At 36.8% G+C, this 11,104-nt stretch overlaps 2 protein-coding genes, 1 long non-coding RNA gene and 1 other non-coding gene across 7 annotated transcripts; 3 read left to right on the top strand and 1 right to left on the bottom strand.

Moving 5' to 3' along the window:
* Positions 1-693: 693 nt before the first annotated feature.
* On the top strand, positions 694-1,588 carry LOC117630776. The gene is made up of 2 exons (XR_004586250.1): positions 694-1,020; positions 1,239-1,588. It is a non-coding gene; the product is annotated as an uncharacterized LOC117630776 (long non-coding RNA).
* Positions 1,589-2,382: 794 nt separating this feature from the next.
* On the top strand, positions 2,383-2,455 carry TRNAR-CCU. The gene has a single exon. It is a non-coding gene; the product is annotated as a tRNA-Arg (tRNA).
* Positions 2,456-2,517: 62 nt separating this feature from the next.
* On the bottom strand, positions 2,518-7,747 carry LOC117630772 (protein NETWORKED 4A-like). Of its 4 annotated transcripts, none has more exons than XM_034363545.1 (4): positions 7,402-7,747; positions 5,988-6,048; positions 5,356-5,461; positions 2,518-4,622 (listed from the first exon to the last, which is right to left on the bottom strand). In XM_034363545.1, the coding sequence occupies exons 2-4, from the start codon at positions 6,000-6,002 to the stop codon at positions 2,857-2,859; spliced, it is 1,887 nt and encodes a 628-aa protein (XP_034219436.1). In that variant the 5' UTR covers positions 6,003-6,048; positions 7,402-7,747; the 3' UTR covers positions 2,518-2,856. The 4 variants fall into 4 exon arrangements, with proteins under 4 accessions (XP_034219436.1, XP_034219435.1, XP_034219437.1 ...); XM_034363544.1 differs by having other exon boundaries at positions 5,356-5,467; positions 7,402-7,746; XM_034363546.1 differs by lacking the exon at positions 7,402-7,747 and having other exon boundaries at positions 2,518-4,678; positions 5,356-5,467.
* A 1,136-nt stretch (positions 7,748-8,883) lies between these two features.
* LOC117630774 (methylesterase 17-like) lies at positions 8,884-11,082 on the top strand. The gene is made up of 4 exons (XM_034363550.1): positions 8,884-9,256; positions 9,353-9,493; positions 9,858-9,992; positions 10,643-11,082. Exons 1-4 carry the CDS (start codon positions 8,960-8,962, stop codon positions 10,922-10,924), a joined length of 855 nt encoding a protein of 284 aa, XP_034219441.1. The 5' UTR covers positions 8,884-8,959; the 3' UTR covers positions 10,925-11,082.
* The last annotated feature ends 22 nt before the right edge of the window (positions 11,083-11,104 follow it).

The raw sequence follows: 11,104 nt of genomic DNA, 5'->3' as shown, positions 1-11,104 counted from the left end.
CAGACGTATGTTCAGAAAATGTCAGTTCTAAGGTTAAGAATCAAATGCCATTGTAAGACCAAACTCAATGTTTCAGGCAAAAGAAGAAGAAAAGGGACCAACTTAAGTTGCAAAATCCTCTAGTGTTGTGGCTCGGCTCGGATTGGATTTGAATTGGGTCCACCTGTCCTTATGAGTGACCCTTTTAAACGAGATTTGTAAGATGTTGGAGTGGTATCACGGGGGTTCGAACTTGAGATTACTAGTTCGGAAGTCGAGGCCTTTGGCCTATTGGGTTAGACCCTGTTAGCCTAGGTGTCAATATTTAGAAGTTCACCGAATAATGATCATGACACTTGTCCAATTTAATTAAAAAATCCGTTAGAACTCTACTTTTTACAATGACCTTTTTTTTTTTTTTGGAGGTCATTTTCTATTGAAAGGAGCGATATCATATTAAACTCACACACGCAATACGGATGCTAGGACTCGAACTCAGGACCTTGCCTGAAGGAGTAAATACTCTAAACCACTACGGTAGTGGGTCCTTTGCTACAATGACCCTTTTAAATGAAAACGGCTGCATTCTTGATTGCCAATTTGTGATTATACACCATAATCACAAAAGAGAATTTAACATTCTGGGTGGTTTATAATAATTTTAAAATTTTGTTCTTGTAATTTCCTAACTGAGAGAAAAAGAAAAAAATTGTAAGAAAAGAAAAGGAGGAGAAAAAAGAGGTGCAATTTTATATTTGAGAAACGAATAAACGAGAGTTGCGTTAAGACACTCCCAATAAAATTCAAAGTGATCTCTAACGCAGCGGCCAAATTTTGTTGAAAGTCAAAGTTGCTATTGACTTGATAGGGTTGAGGTTTTGAGCTCTCTGCGTTTTTGCAAATTGAGATCTGAAAATGGCAGGGGGAATCGCAGCGGCATCGTCACGTTTCTCGAAGCTTCCGAGGCCTCAATCCTCCGATGTAAAAGCCCTCGCTATGTGGGGCGTCGCCGCCGGCACCGGCGCTCTTTGGTTCATCCAGGTTCCCCCTTTCTCTTTCAGTTTTTACTTCAGATTTTATCATCCCTGTAATTATTTATCTTTTTTTTTTTTTTTCAACAAGCCATAGTTTGATTGATTGCAATAAATATGAAAATTTGAAGTAAAAATTATGCGGAAATGAAGAAATAGTTGAAAGCTGCTTTATTTTATTGTATGATTCTAATGCTTTCCTTTTTCTTCATACAAAACATGAAACAGCCATTTGATTGGATAAAGAAGACATTTCTGGAGAAGCCTGTGACAAATGAAGGCCAGTAATTTGAAGAAGCTGGATCTGGAGAGGATTCACACAACAAAAGCATTTTTCATCTTCAATTTAAGGAGATTCTAATTTCCATCTGTTTCAATAATTGCTTGTTTTGTAAGCTAACAGAACAGATTATGAATCTGTTTTGTTGAAACATTTTCTTTGCCATTTGCCTTGTGATATTAATGCAAGTTGCAGTTTAGCTCTTCAATTTCTTCACATCATTGTGCTCAAGATTTCTACAGCTTGTTCAAACCAGCTAGAACACTATGAAAAATCAAAGGTGTTAAATTTGGTGAAATCCTGGAAGTTTTCATGGGAGATTTTTCACTTTCAACATATGCCATCTTGTGTTATTGATTTGGGTTTGGTTAATTATCTTGAAATGAGATATACCAGCAGCTTCATCATAGTATTATTTTTGAATCTATGTTGAATTTCCTGGGTTCAGTTCTTTGGTAGTAGAAAGACTACCAAAGAGATCCACATGAAGAGAAGGATTTTCATGAGACGGGGATAGTATGATACATATGATAACACTTCTACGTCCTTAGTAAAATAATGTTATCTCCGTTGCAATTAAATTTTTTTTTTTTTTTTTTGTTTTTCCACATGAGATAGAGAGTATCAGAATTTAAACGGAAATATATAGAAGAAATATTATAAGAGAATCATATTGTTTTCTACAATCTTTTTTTATTTTTGTGTGGGTATAAACATGATTTTCTACACCTAGTCATGTAAACAAAATGGTGACTAAATTATGATGTCTTCTATACTTTGAACTCAACTTCCTTTAAAGACGTACCCTTGGATATTTTGTTGGCACCGAGGAGAAATGTTTGCACATATTTTCACTATTTTTTATTATTTCATTTCTAAACAAGGGAAAGAGAAGAAAATATATTAGTCTTCCTCATGGGAAATACACAAAAGAATCTTTGTGGGATTATTTGATTTTCTAGTTTTCTATATATATAAGAATATCAGGAATGTCTGGACATTTTCTCTCTTGCCTCGGAGAGTGTGACATTATCCTCAAAATAGGCAATGGAAGCATATTTAAATAATTTTGGGTTTGATATATAACAACAAGCGCCTGTAGCTCAGTGGATAGAGCGTCTGTTTCCTAAGCAGAAAGTCGAAGGTTCGACCCCTTCCTGGCGCGAAAATGTCAATTCATTTTTTATTTTCACTTCGCTAAATGGCAATAGTTAATGAAGGCCAACATTTTGAGCAACACCTTGGAATATATGTGTCAGAAAAACTTTGCAAAACACATAGTTCAATTGTGCCAATCCAACCCAAAAAACCAAACACCAAACTCACATACTTTTTTGCCCTCTCTCCACCCACCTTCTGAGGGCAAGCCAGTGACTCAAATGGCCCTTAGATAGGACCCTCCTGCATCTATATCTGCATACTCTACACAAACCATCAATACAACCATGAGAGCATGGTCTACAGCACAACACTAGGCTGGGGGATTTAATTTCCAACCTACATAGAGAAACAGGCACTCAAAAAACATGTATTTTACAAACTATGATCACATAATTTATATCTAGCTTAAGATGCCAAAACTGGAACTCGCTGCTTGTTCCCCATGCAAGCCTGTCGGAGTCTATGGTATCCATTTCTATAATGTTCAAGAGAGAAGCACAGCTGCCTTATAACTTCTCTCTTTTCTTCTGCTCCTTCCATAATCGTAACTCTTTGCCTCTGAATCTCCTCCTCGAGTTCTTTTGCTCTTGCCGTCAGCTCCTCCACCAGTTTACGTGCCCCTTCAGCCCCGTTGAGCAGTTCTTGATGTTCCATCTGTATTTGTTGCAAATTCTTGTCCATCTCATTGATCTGATCATCTCGAGAACTCGCCTCTGCTTTAAGTGTTACTACTTTGGTATTAAGCTCATCTCTTTCTATTTTCATAGCATCAAGGGTCTTGTTTAAATTCTCCATTTGATTGCTTCTCTCCAGGATGTCTTCCTTTAACTGCTCGATTTTGCCATTAAGTCTCTCCTCCATTTCTGTTTTTCCAGCCTTCATCTGTCTGATTTCATCCTCCAACAACCGGCCACGAGATTCCCAGTCTCTAAGCTGGTCCTCTAAGTGTGTCCGTTCGGATTGCAATCGGGATATTTCAGCCTTAACCTGTGACTTTTCTGGGAAAATTTTCTCCTCAGCATCAGATACTGCTATTTTCAAATCCATGACCTCATGATCCCGGTCTGATAAACTACTTTTTAACCTTGTAATTCGTTCCTGCAGCTTGGACACCTCTCTTTTCTCTGTGTTGAGCTTTGCTCTCCACATGGAAATATCCTTGTTAGCGGATTCAAGCTGACCTTGCAACCGCTGGATTTCCTCAGAGGCTTTATTACTCTCAAGTTGATGTCTCAAACTTGCAATCTCTTTCTCTGATATCTGAAGTCTATCTTTTGTGATTTTAAGCTCTTTCATCAATGCCTCCATCTTGCTATCTGGGTCTTGAACTTCTTCCGGCCCACCAACACTTTTATGAACCTCTGACATTTCATTTATCTCGATGTCTTGCTCACCCTCATCCCTCTTGGCCTCTTTCTGTTTTGATGTTTCAAGTGCAGCATCAAAACCATTATTAAGTTCTGAGGACTCGCACCTTTTGAGCTTGATGTTCAACCTGGCAATCTCTTCTTCTGAGTTCCGTAATTTTTCATTTGCAGTTGTCAGCTCTTGCTCATATTCTGCAATTTTTGCAGAAAATCCTTCGGAATGATCAGTTTTTGAATCCGTGAATGAACTATCTGCATTATCTTCCTGTTGCATCCGGAGCTTCTCCTTCACTTCACGAAGGTCAATTTCCAATTCAATTATCTTTCTCATCTGCCCATGATCACCACCATTTCCTAAGGGAGTTGAATAATTATTGACTGAAGAATCATCAGATTCTGGCTCGGAATCGGTCAATGAAGATGATTCGTCTCCCTCTTTCTGGTAATTATCCGAGCTGCTTACACCAGGGCCAAGGAAGAAATCAAAGCCAGCAGCACGAGGGCCAGATCTCCGACGACCGAGCCTTTGGGGTTGTACGTCAGGAGAGGGCCATGCAGATGGCAGTTCTGAACCAATGTCAGAAAGGCATGAACTCTGGGATTGGAGATCCAAGGTCACATTCTTCCGCAGCTCTCCTGTCACATGATCATAGCGTTCAGCCAAGGACCGGTACAAGCGATAAAATTCTTCAACATGAGCAATCAATTCAGGCCTCTTTTGATAATACATTTCGGCTTTTTTCGCAAATGAATCCCCATCCTCTTCAATCAGCTTCAACATCCGCTTGATGCTCCGATCCATCTCTGTGGTGAAGGATCGTTTTGTCATTTTCTTGATAGGCATTTTGGTGAAAAATTGACTACAGCATTCAACACTTTAGAACTTTGACCAAAATAAATATCAACTTTTTAGATATTTAAACATGCATAATTTTGGAAAACCAACTTCCTCCACAAGTTGGCAGTTGGGGTTGAATAACCCCTGTGCCGTTAGATCAGGGGAAGCATCTAAAATTATATAACCGCTGTCCACTTTACCCATTTTAAGTTTGCCTTCATTTAGAATGTGGAACGAGAAACCTTTGCTGCTTAAATTTTATCCCACATCTCAGGTTTAAGGCACCAGATATTGTTGAAGAACATAACAAAAAGATGTTTCTTCTCAACAATTAACTTTTAACTCATACTTTTGCATACCGGACAAGAAGTTGAAAAATGAGAAAGAAACAAAATTAGGCAAAAATAGTAAAACAAGAATTTTTTGTAAATAAGACAAAAGAACCAAATAACGCTTGAATGTAGCTAGGTCAAACTGAATAAAATTTTATAAATGGATTACTGCTACGAAATCTAGGCAACATATTTTTCCTTTTCTATGAGAAGCAGCAACTAGATATATACAAAGATGATCCAGGAAGAAAGTCCTCACTGGACCATTTCCTAAGCCTTTGTCGCATGCAACTTTTTTTTTCTTCTTCTTTTCTATTTATAATAAAGACACGTACAAATAAGACCGAAAGAGGTGTTTGTTGCTCACCCTCGAGATTCTCTGGAAGCCATTTAGAGTTTTTGGGACTAATGTGACTATCCCACCACCAGGAATGAGACTTTCTTGATTCTGTCCTTTTCATAGTCTTATTGTACTGTACCTGACATGAAGGCAAGACCAGCAGTTACTTAAGAGTTTCAATGCAAACCAGACAATGCAGGAAGAAATACCCTAAAGAAGCACCTTATTCATTCAACACTGAACTTTAGTGATGCTAGAATATCTTGTCTAAATTTTGACCACTCCATTGAGTTTCCATATATTATTAGATGAAAATCACCACAATGACATGTACAGCTAATATTATCCTTTCCTACACCACAACCCCTATCTCCTTTTATATTTCTGCACGCACCATTATTCAACTCACCATTATAATTTGACCAAACTCAAATTCAGGAGCCAACAAAAATAATAGACAAAATATTTAGAGCAAAAAAAGTAATAAACATAAAAAACAGTCTCTTTTGGAGTGAAGTTCGTGACACAGTAGTCCCTTAACAATCTTTATAAACAAAATTGGACTCAAAATTACCAAAGTAACGGATATAAGAAACTGATAAATTAGCAAAACTATTTACTCGTGTATCCAAGGTGTTTGCTGGAGTTTCGTTTCTTACCAAGGAACTAGCCATTTGATAGTATGGTGGAAACTTCAAGTTGATACCTTTGATAGATAACCTGTGTCCAAAGCAGACAAACAGATTAGTTTTCTGATAACATATTTGTTCAGATTTATTATGTCCCATCATTCAATAATAGTAATAAATAAATAAAATTAATTTTATAGGCTTTTACAGATTTTATAGTATTATCATGATATTTTTGTTTTAGAAATTTATCTTGAAATTGAAATTTTTCTTGGGAATTGCTCTGTTGAAACTAGAAAACAGGTAGCAGAAAACGAAAACCCTGCTTTTCAGATAGTTTCCGGATATGTTGAAAATGATTCGTTCTTTCTGGGAATGAAAAAAGGTTTCTCAATCCTAATACCAAAAGGGCCCTTAGTTTATCTAATAAAATGTGGATGAACAATCATGTCACTTTCCAACTACTAACAACCACAGGTCCACAACAAAGGTCTCAAGAATCTCAACATTATAGTATTCACATTGATTGCATAACATTGTAATATAATAATCATTTCTAATAATGTTCCTGCTCTAACAAATAATCTTTACCGTTATAAATCAGCATTTACACACTTCACAAACATAGATATTTCTCTGAAAAGTAAGTTGAAGAATAAAATGAAATAACAATGACAAATTATTATAAACTCTGACTTATAAATAAAATAAAATTATTAAGCATTGCTGCCCAAGTCCAGTTGGGCCTACAAAGTTAGAAACTGGGCCAATCAGTTTGGGAACTTTGGGTTGCCAAATTGTTTTATGGGCCCAAATTGTCCAAGATTAACTAGCCCACATTCTAGAATCTAGAAAGTGCGTGAAGGCACGCACATGAAAAGCTGGGAGGATTTAATTAACCTCAAAAACAAGAAAAGGTATATAAAAAAAATCTGAATCTGAATCCGCGGGAATTGAGTGTAGTACATCTGTCGGAACAAAGACTTTCCAGGCTCCAGCTAATTACCCCACACCACACCACATCCCTCACCTCACCTTCCATTCCAAAGGGAGTAAATTTGGTAGATGGAAGAGTGAGAGAGTAAGCGAGTGAGCCATTATTACATTCATACAATAATTACTCAATTATAAAAATTCTTAATTTACGCAAAAAGAATTTACAAAAATCTTATCTTCAGCAAAAGAAAATTTTCTTGTTTCTGAAAAGTACAAGGGAATTTGAAATCCAAACTAAAAAGGGGGTAGTTTTATTGTTTGATTTTCAGTCTATATGAGCATGAAGATTTCAAAATTTTCAAGAAATGAAGACATGCTAATTACGCTAGCATCGCATGTACACACACAGTCATACACAAATCATCAAACCAGCAGCAGAATCACATAAAGCAGTCATCTTTATGAACAAAATCAAAAACCCAAATGGAAAAGTCATTGAAAATCTTACCTTTGAGCTTTGCTATTGCAGACTGAAGTGAGAGAGGGAGAGAAGACAGATCCCTGTGGTGAAAACTGCACCCACCTGAAGGCTGAGAGAGAGAGAGAGAGAGAGCGCGGTGGGTGTTTGGGAATTGGGAAAATTGGGCCTGAGGCTCCACTCGACAAAGTTCAAAAAAGGGAAAGAAAGACAACTTTTTTGCCTTGATCTTGTTTGCTTCTGAGCTCTCAAATGGAGCCGAGATTAGGAATAGTATAGAATTAGAAATTCAACAAAGTCAAAAAATACTCATTTTCATATTTAATTTATTTGAATATTTCGTATTTGACAACAAAATCATGGGTGGATGTCAATCTCAGCACTCTCTCAATCAATTGACCAAGTTTCAAGAGGGAGGGAGGCACAAGCATGTGAGCTTGTAACGTTTGTGCATATAGTTGGGCTATATCTGCCGTCCATTTTCATTTTCATTATTATTATTATTATTTATTTATTTATTTTGGTCAATAATTTTCTAGTCGACATAGACTTATCAAAATATCACTCCTATCTTTATTGTTTTTTCTGATAAATGACTTCACCGCCATATTGATGTGTACTCACTTGCCATCTCCATCTTTACTCAATGGCTGACTTTACTTATCTATGCTATTACCTTCATCATTGTAAATTGCAACTTTGATCTATGAATTGATGGGACAATCTTCTTGTGTTTCTATCTGATTTCACTTGCTTTGAAGATATTATCATGTTGTTAAGAGTAAAACCTACAGATTTTACTTACTTACTCTTGAGAGCTTTTGTCATCCTATTAACAATTCAATAATACTACAAGCACAATTTTGACACATCAATTGATATGACATCTTTTTTTATTTGTTCTGAAAAAGAAGAAGATCTAGAGTGGGCTCGCAATGAAATTAAATTAAACCAACTACTAGTACTACCACATTAGTTAGTCTTCAAAATTGATGTAATAAGTTGGTGTTTTCACTATTACGTTTAAGTACTATGATATGATTAGTGTTTGTAATGAACAAAAACATGATAAGCGTCTTAACACGATTGAGATATACAATACTTAACTTAGTCAACAAATGTTGATTACTAGGTTAAGGTAAGAAGAACAAGAAAAATAACCTTCTCAAATAACATTTGGAGTGCCTTAATTACTTATAAGTTATAATGTGATTGGGGGCAGTTAGGTCGGGTCGATTTTGTTGCCCTACCCTCTTTGCTCAAAGAAGAAAAAAGGGAAAACCTTATCTTCTGCCATCACATTTTGGTTTGATTGGAAATGTCTCTAACTATCTTAGGTAAGTAATGTATGCATCAAACGAAGAGACATATCAGAAAGAAAGACACATGAATTAGTAAGAAACATTATCCACAGGCCTGTCTACGTAGGACATTTTTGTTGTATAGCTACTTGGTGACGCAACTCAGTTGGAGAGCAACTAGTTAACTTCCTACGTAAGTAAATCACATCAAATCACATGTACCTTATCATCACATATGATAAGGTAAGGCCAGAGGAAACTAAAACAAAACTGAAGCTCTATCCTCTATGTCAGGAGGAAGAGTGGAAGAAGAGAAAGAGCATACAAAGAGTGAAATGTTACCAAAATACCCTCATCATCATCATCGGCAGCAGCATCACTTGGTTCTGATCCATGGCATAGGGCATGGAGCTTGGTGCTGGTACAAGATCAGGTGTCTCTTGGAAGCATCAGGCTACAAAGTGACATGCCTTGACCTAAAAGGTGCCGGTATTGACCAATCTGACCCTAACACCATCCTCACTTTCCAAGACTATAACAAGCCTCTCATTAACTTCTTGTCCCATTTGCCATTGGATGAAAAGGTGAGTTCACCCTAATTAATCTTGCTTAATTAGGCTGATTATGTTATGTTGATTTAGTTTTGGGGGGATTAATTAATAATGTTTGCTATGCTAAAGGTAGTACTTGTGGGACACAGTGTAGGAGGCATGAGCTTGACGGATGCTATACACAGATTTGCTAACAAAATACATATGGCAATATATGTTGCAGCAACCATGTTAGAGCATGGATTTTCTACCCATCAAGATTTCAAAGATGTAAGATTCATTTCTTCCTTTGTTTTTTTTGTTGGTTAATAATCTTAAGCCTTTAGTTCTTTACTCATGTTATTTTTGTCTAATAAGAGTTCACAAAGGGTTTTTGGAGGAGCGCTGGGAAAAGTTATGTACCATGGTGTTCAAGCATGCTACTGCATTGACATTTTTGTTTTCATAGATGTATTATGTTTGTATATTCTTGTTATCTTATTTGTTTAATTTCATATATATATTTTTTAATACAATCGATAATGCTCTAAATTACTCTAATCTACGAGGGAGGGAGATGACACTCGAGTACAAGGGATTGCCTTGACCAACTGGTCTAACCCATGTCTGCTAATTTTCTGTATTTATGGAGTAGGGAAAGCCTGACTTATCTGCATTTGGAAACGTCGTCAAATTCATATATGGGCTGGGACCTGACCAGCCTCCAACTAGTGCCATAATGAAGGAGAATTTTCAGCACCAAATCTTGTATCAGATGAGCACTCTAGAGGTAAGCAGTACTAGTACTACATAGTTTACATATTCTTCTTCTAATGCCTCAAAATATTAAGAATTCTTGGATATTTATCTTCCCCTTGGGGCCTCGATCATTTCTTTTTCTCTACGGTTGGAACTTAATTATATCATAGCCGTATTGGACCCTATGTCTACCAGATTGAATTAGATTATACTAAATTTTATAACCTTGTATTAGATAGTGTTGTGCATAATTTAAACGAATTCTTTCAAATTCTAAATTCCCAAATGTCAAAATCGACACCGGAAAGAAAGCCAGAGGTGTGTCAAACTGGAGACCCTTAAAATGCCAAAATACAAGCCTGAAATACAGTTTTTGCTGAAGAGCCCTGAGAGACTCTGCACATTATAACACATTGCAGTGCAATCAATATTCAATATAAATTTCCGTCCAGTTAAATACAACATACCAAACCAGCCCCAAGTGCACTATTAACTGCAGCAGGAAGATGCATAAACTGATGAAGTGTCAACCTCACCAAACCACCAAGACCACAACAGGCCATCTCAAATTTACCACAGAATTGACTTCTCTTCTATTACAGAGTGGTTTAGTTTAAGACGCAATGTGTTGGAACAAAATACCAAATTTATTATAATTCTCTTTGGTATTGAATGTTTCAGGACTCAACTTTAGCTTCAATGCTGCTGAGGCCAGGACCTGTGCTGGCATTGCAGGGTGCTCGATTCGAACGAACTGCGGATGCCGCTGATTGTGTGCCAAGAGTGTACATCAAGACCATGCAGGACCATGTTATAAAGCCTGAGCAACAAGATGCCATGATCAAGAGATGGCCACCATCCCAAGTCTTTGTTCTGGATAGTGATCATAGCCCATTTTTCTCCACACCCTTTGTGCTCTTTGGATTGTTGGTTAAAGCATTGGCTTCCATCAAATGTTCTTAAAATTTGGAGTTTTTAAGTGCATGCTTGTTTTTCTCTCTTAATGCTCTGTAACACTCTCACAAAATGACAATAAGTTTTCATAGTAATTGTACTCATTTGGAGGATTTCAAGACTTTAAAGAACCAATCCAATAAACTTCCAAGCAGAATGAGAATTTAGAGGAGAAGAATATTATCCATC

Source organism: Prunus dulcis, chromosome 6 (assembly GCF_902201215.1).
Source record: "Prunus dulcis chromosome 6, ALMONDv2, whole genome shotgun sequence".
In the NCBI taxonomy this organism is placed as follows: Eukaryota; Viridiplantae; Streptophyta; class Magnoliopsida; order Rosales; family Rosaceae; genus Prunus; species Prunus dulcis.
The sequence above is the reverse complement of the archived record's forward strand: the minus strand, read 5'-3'. Positions and strand labels throughout refer to the sequence as shown.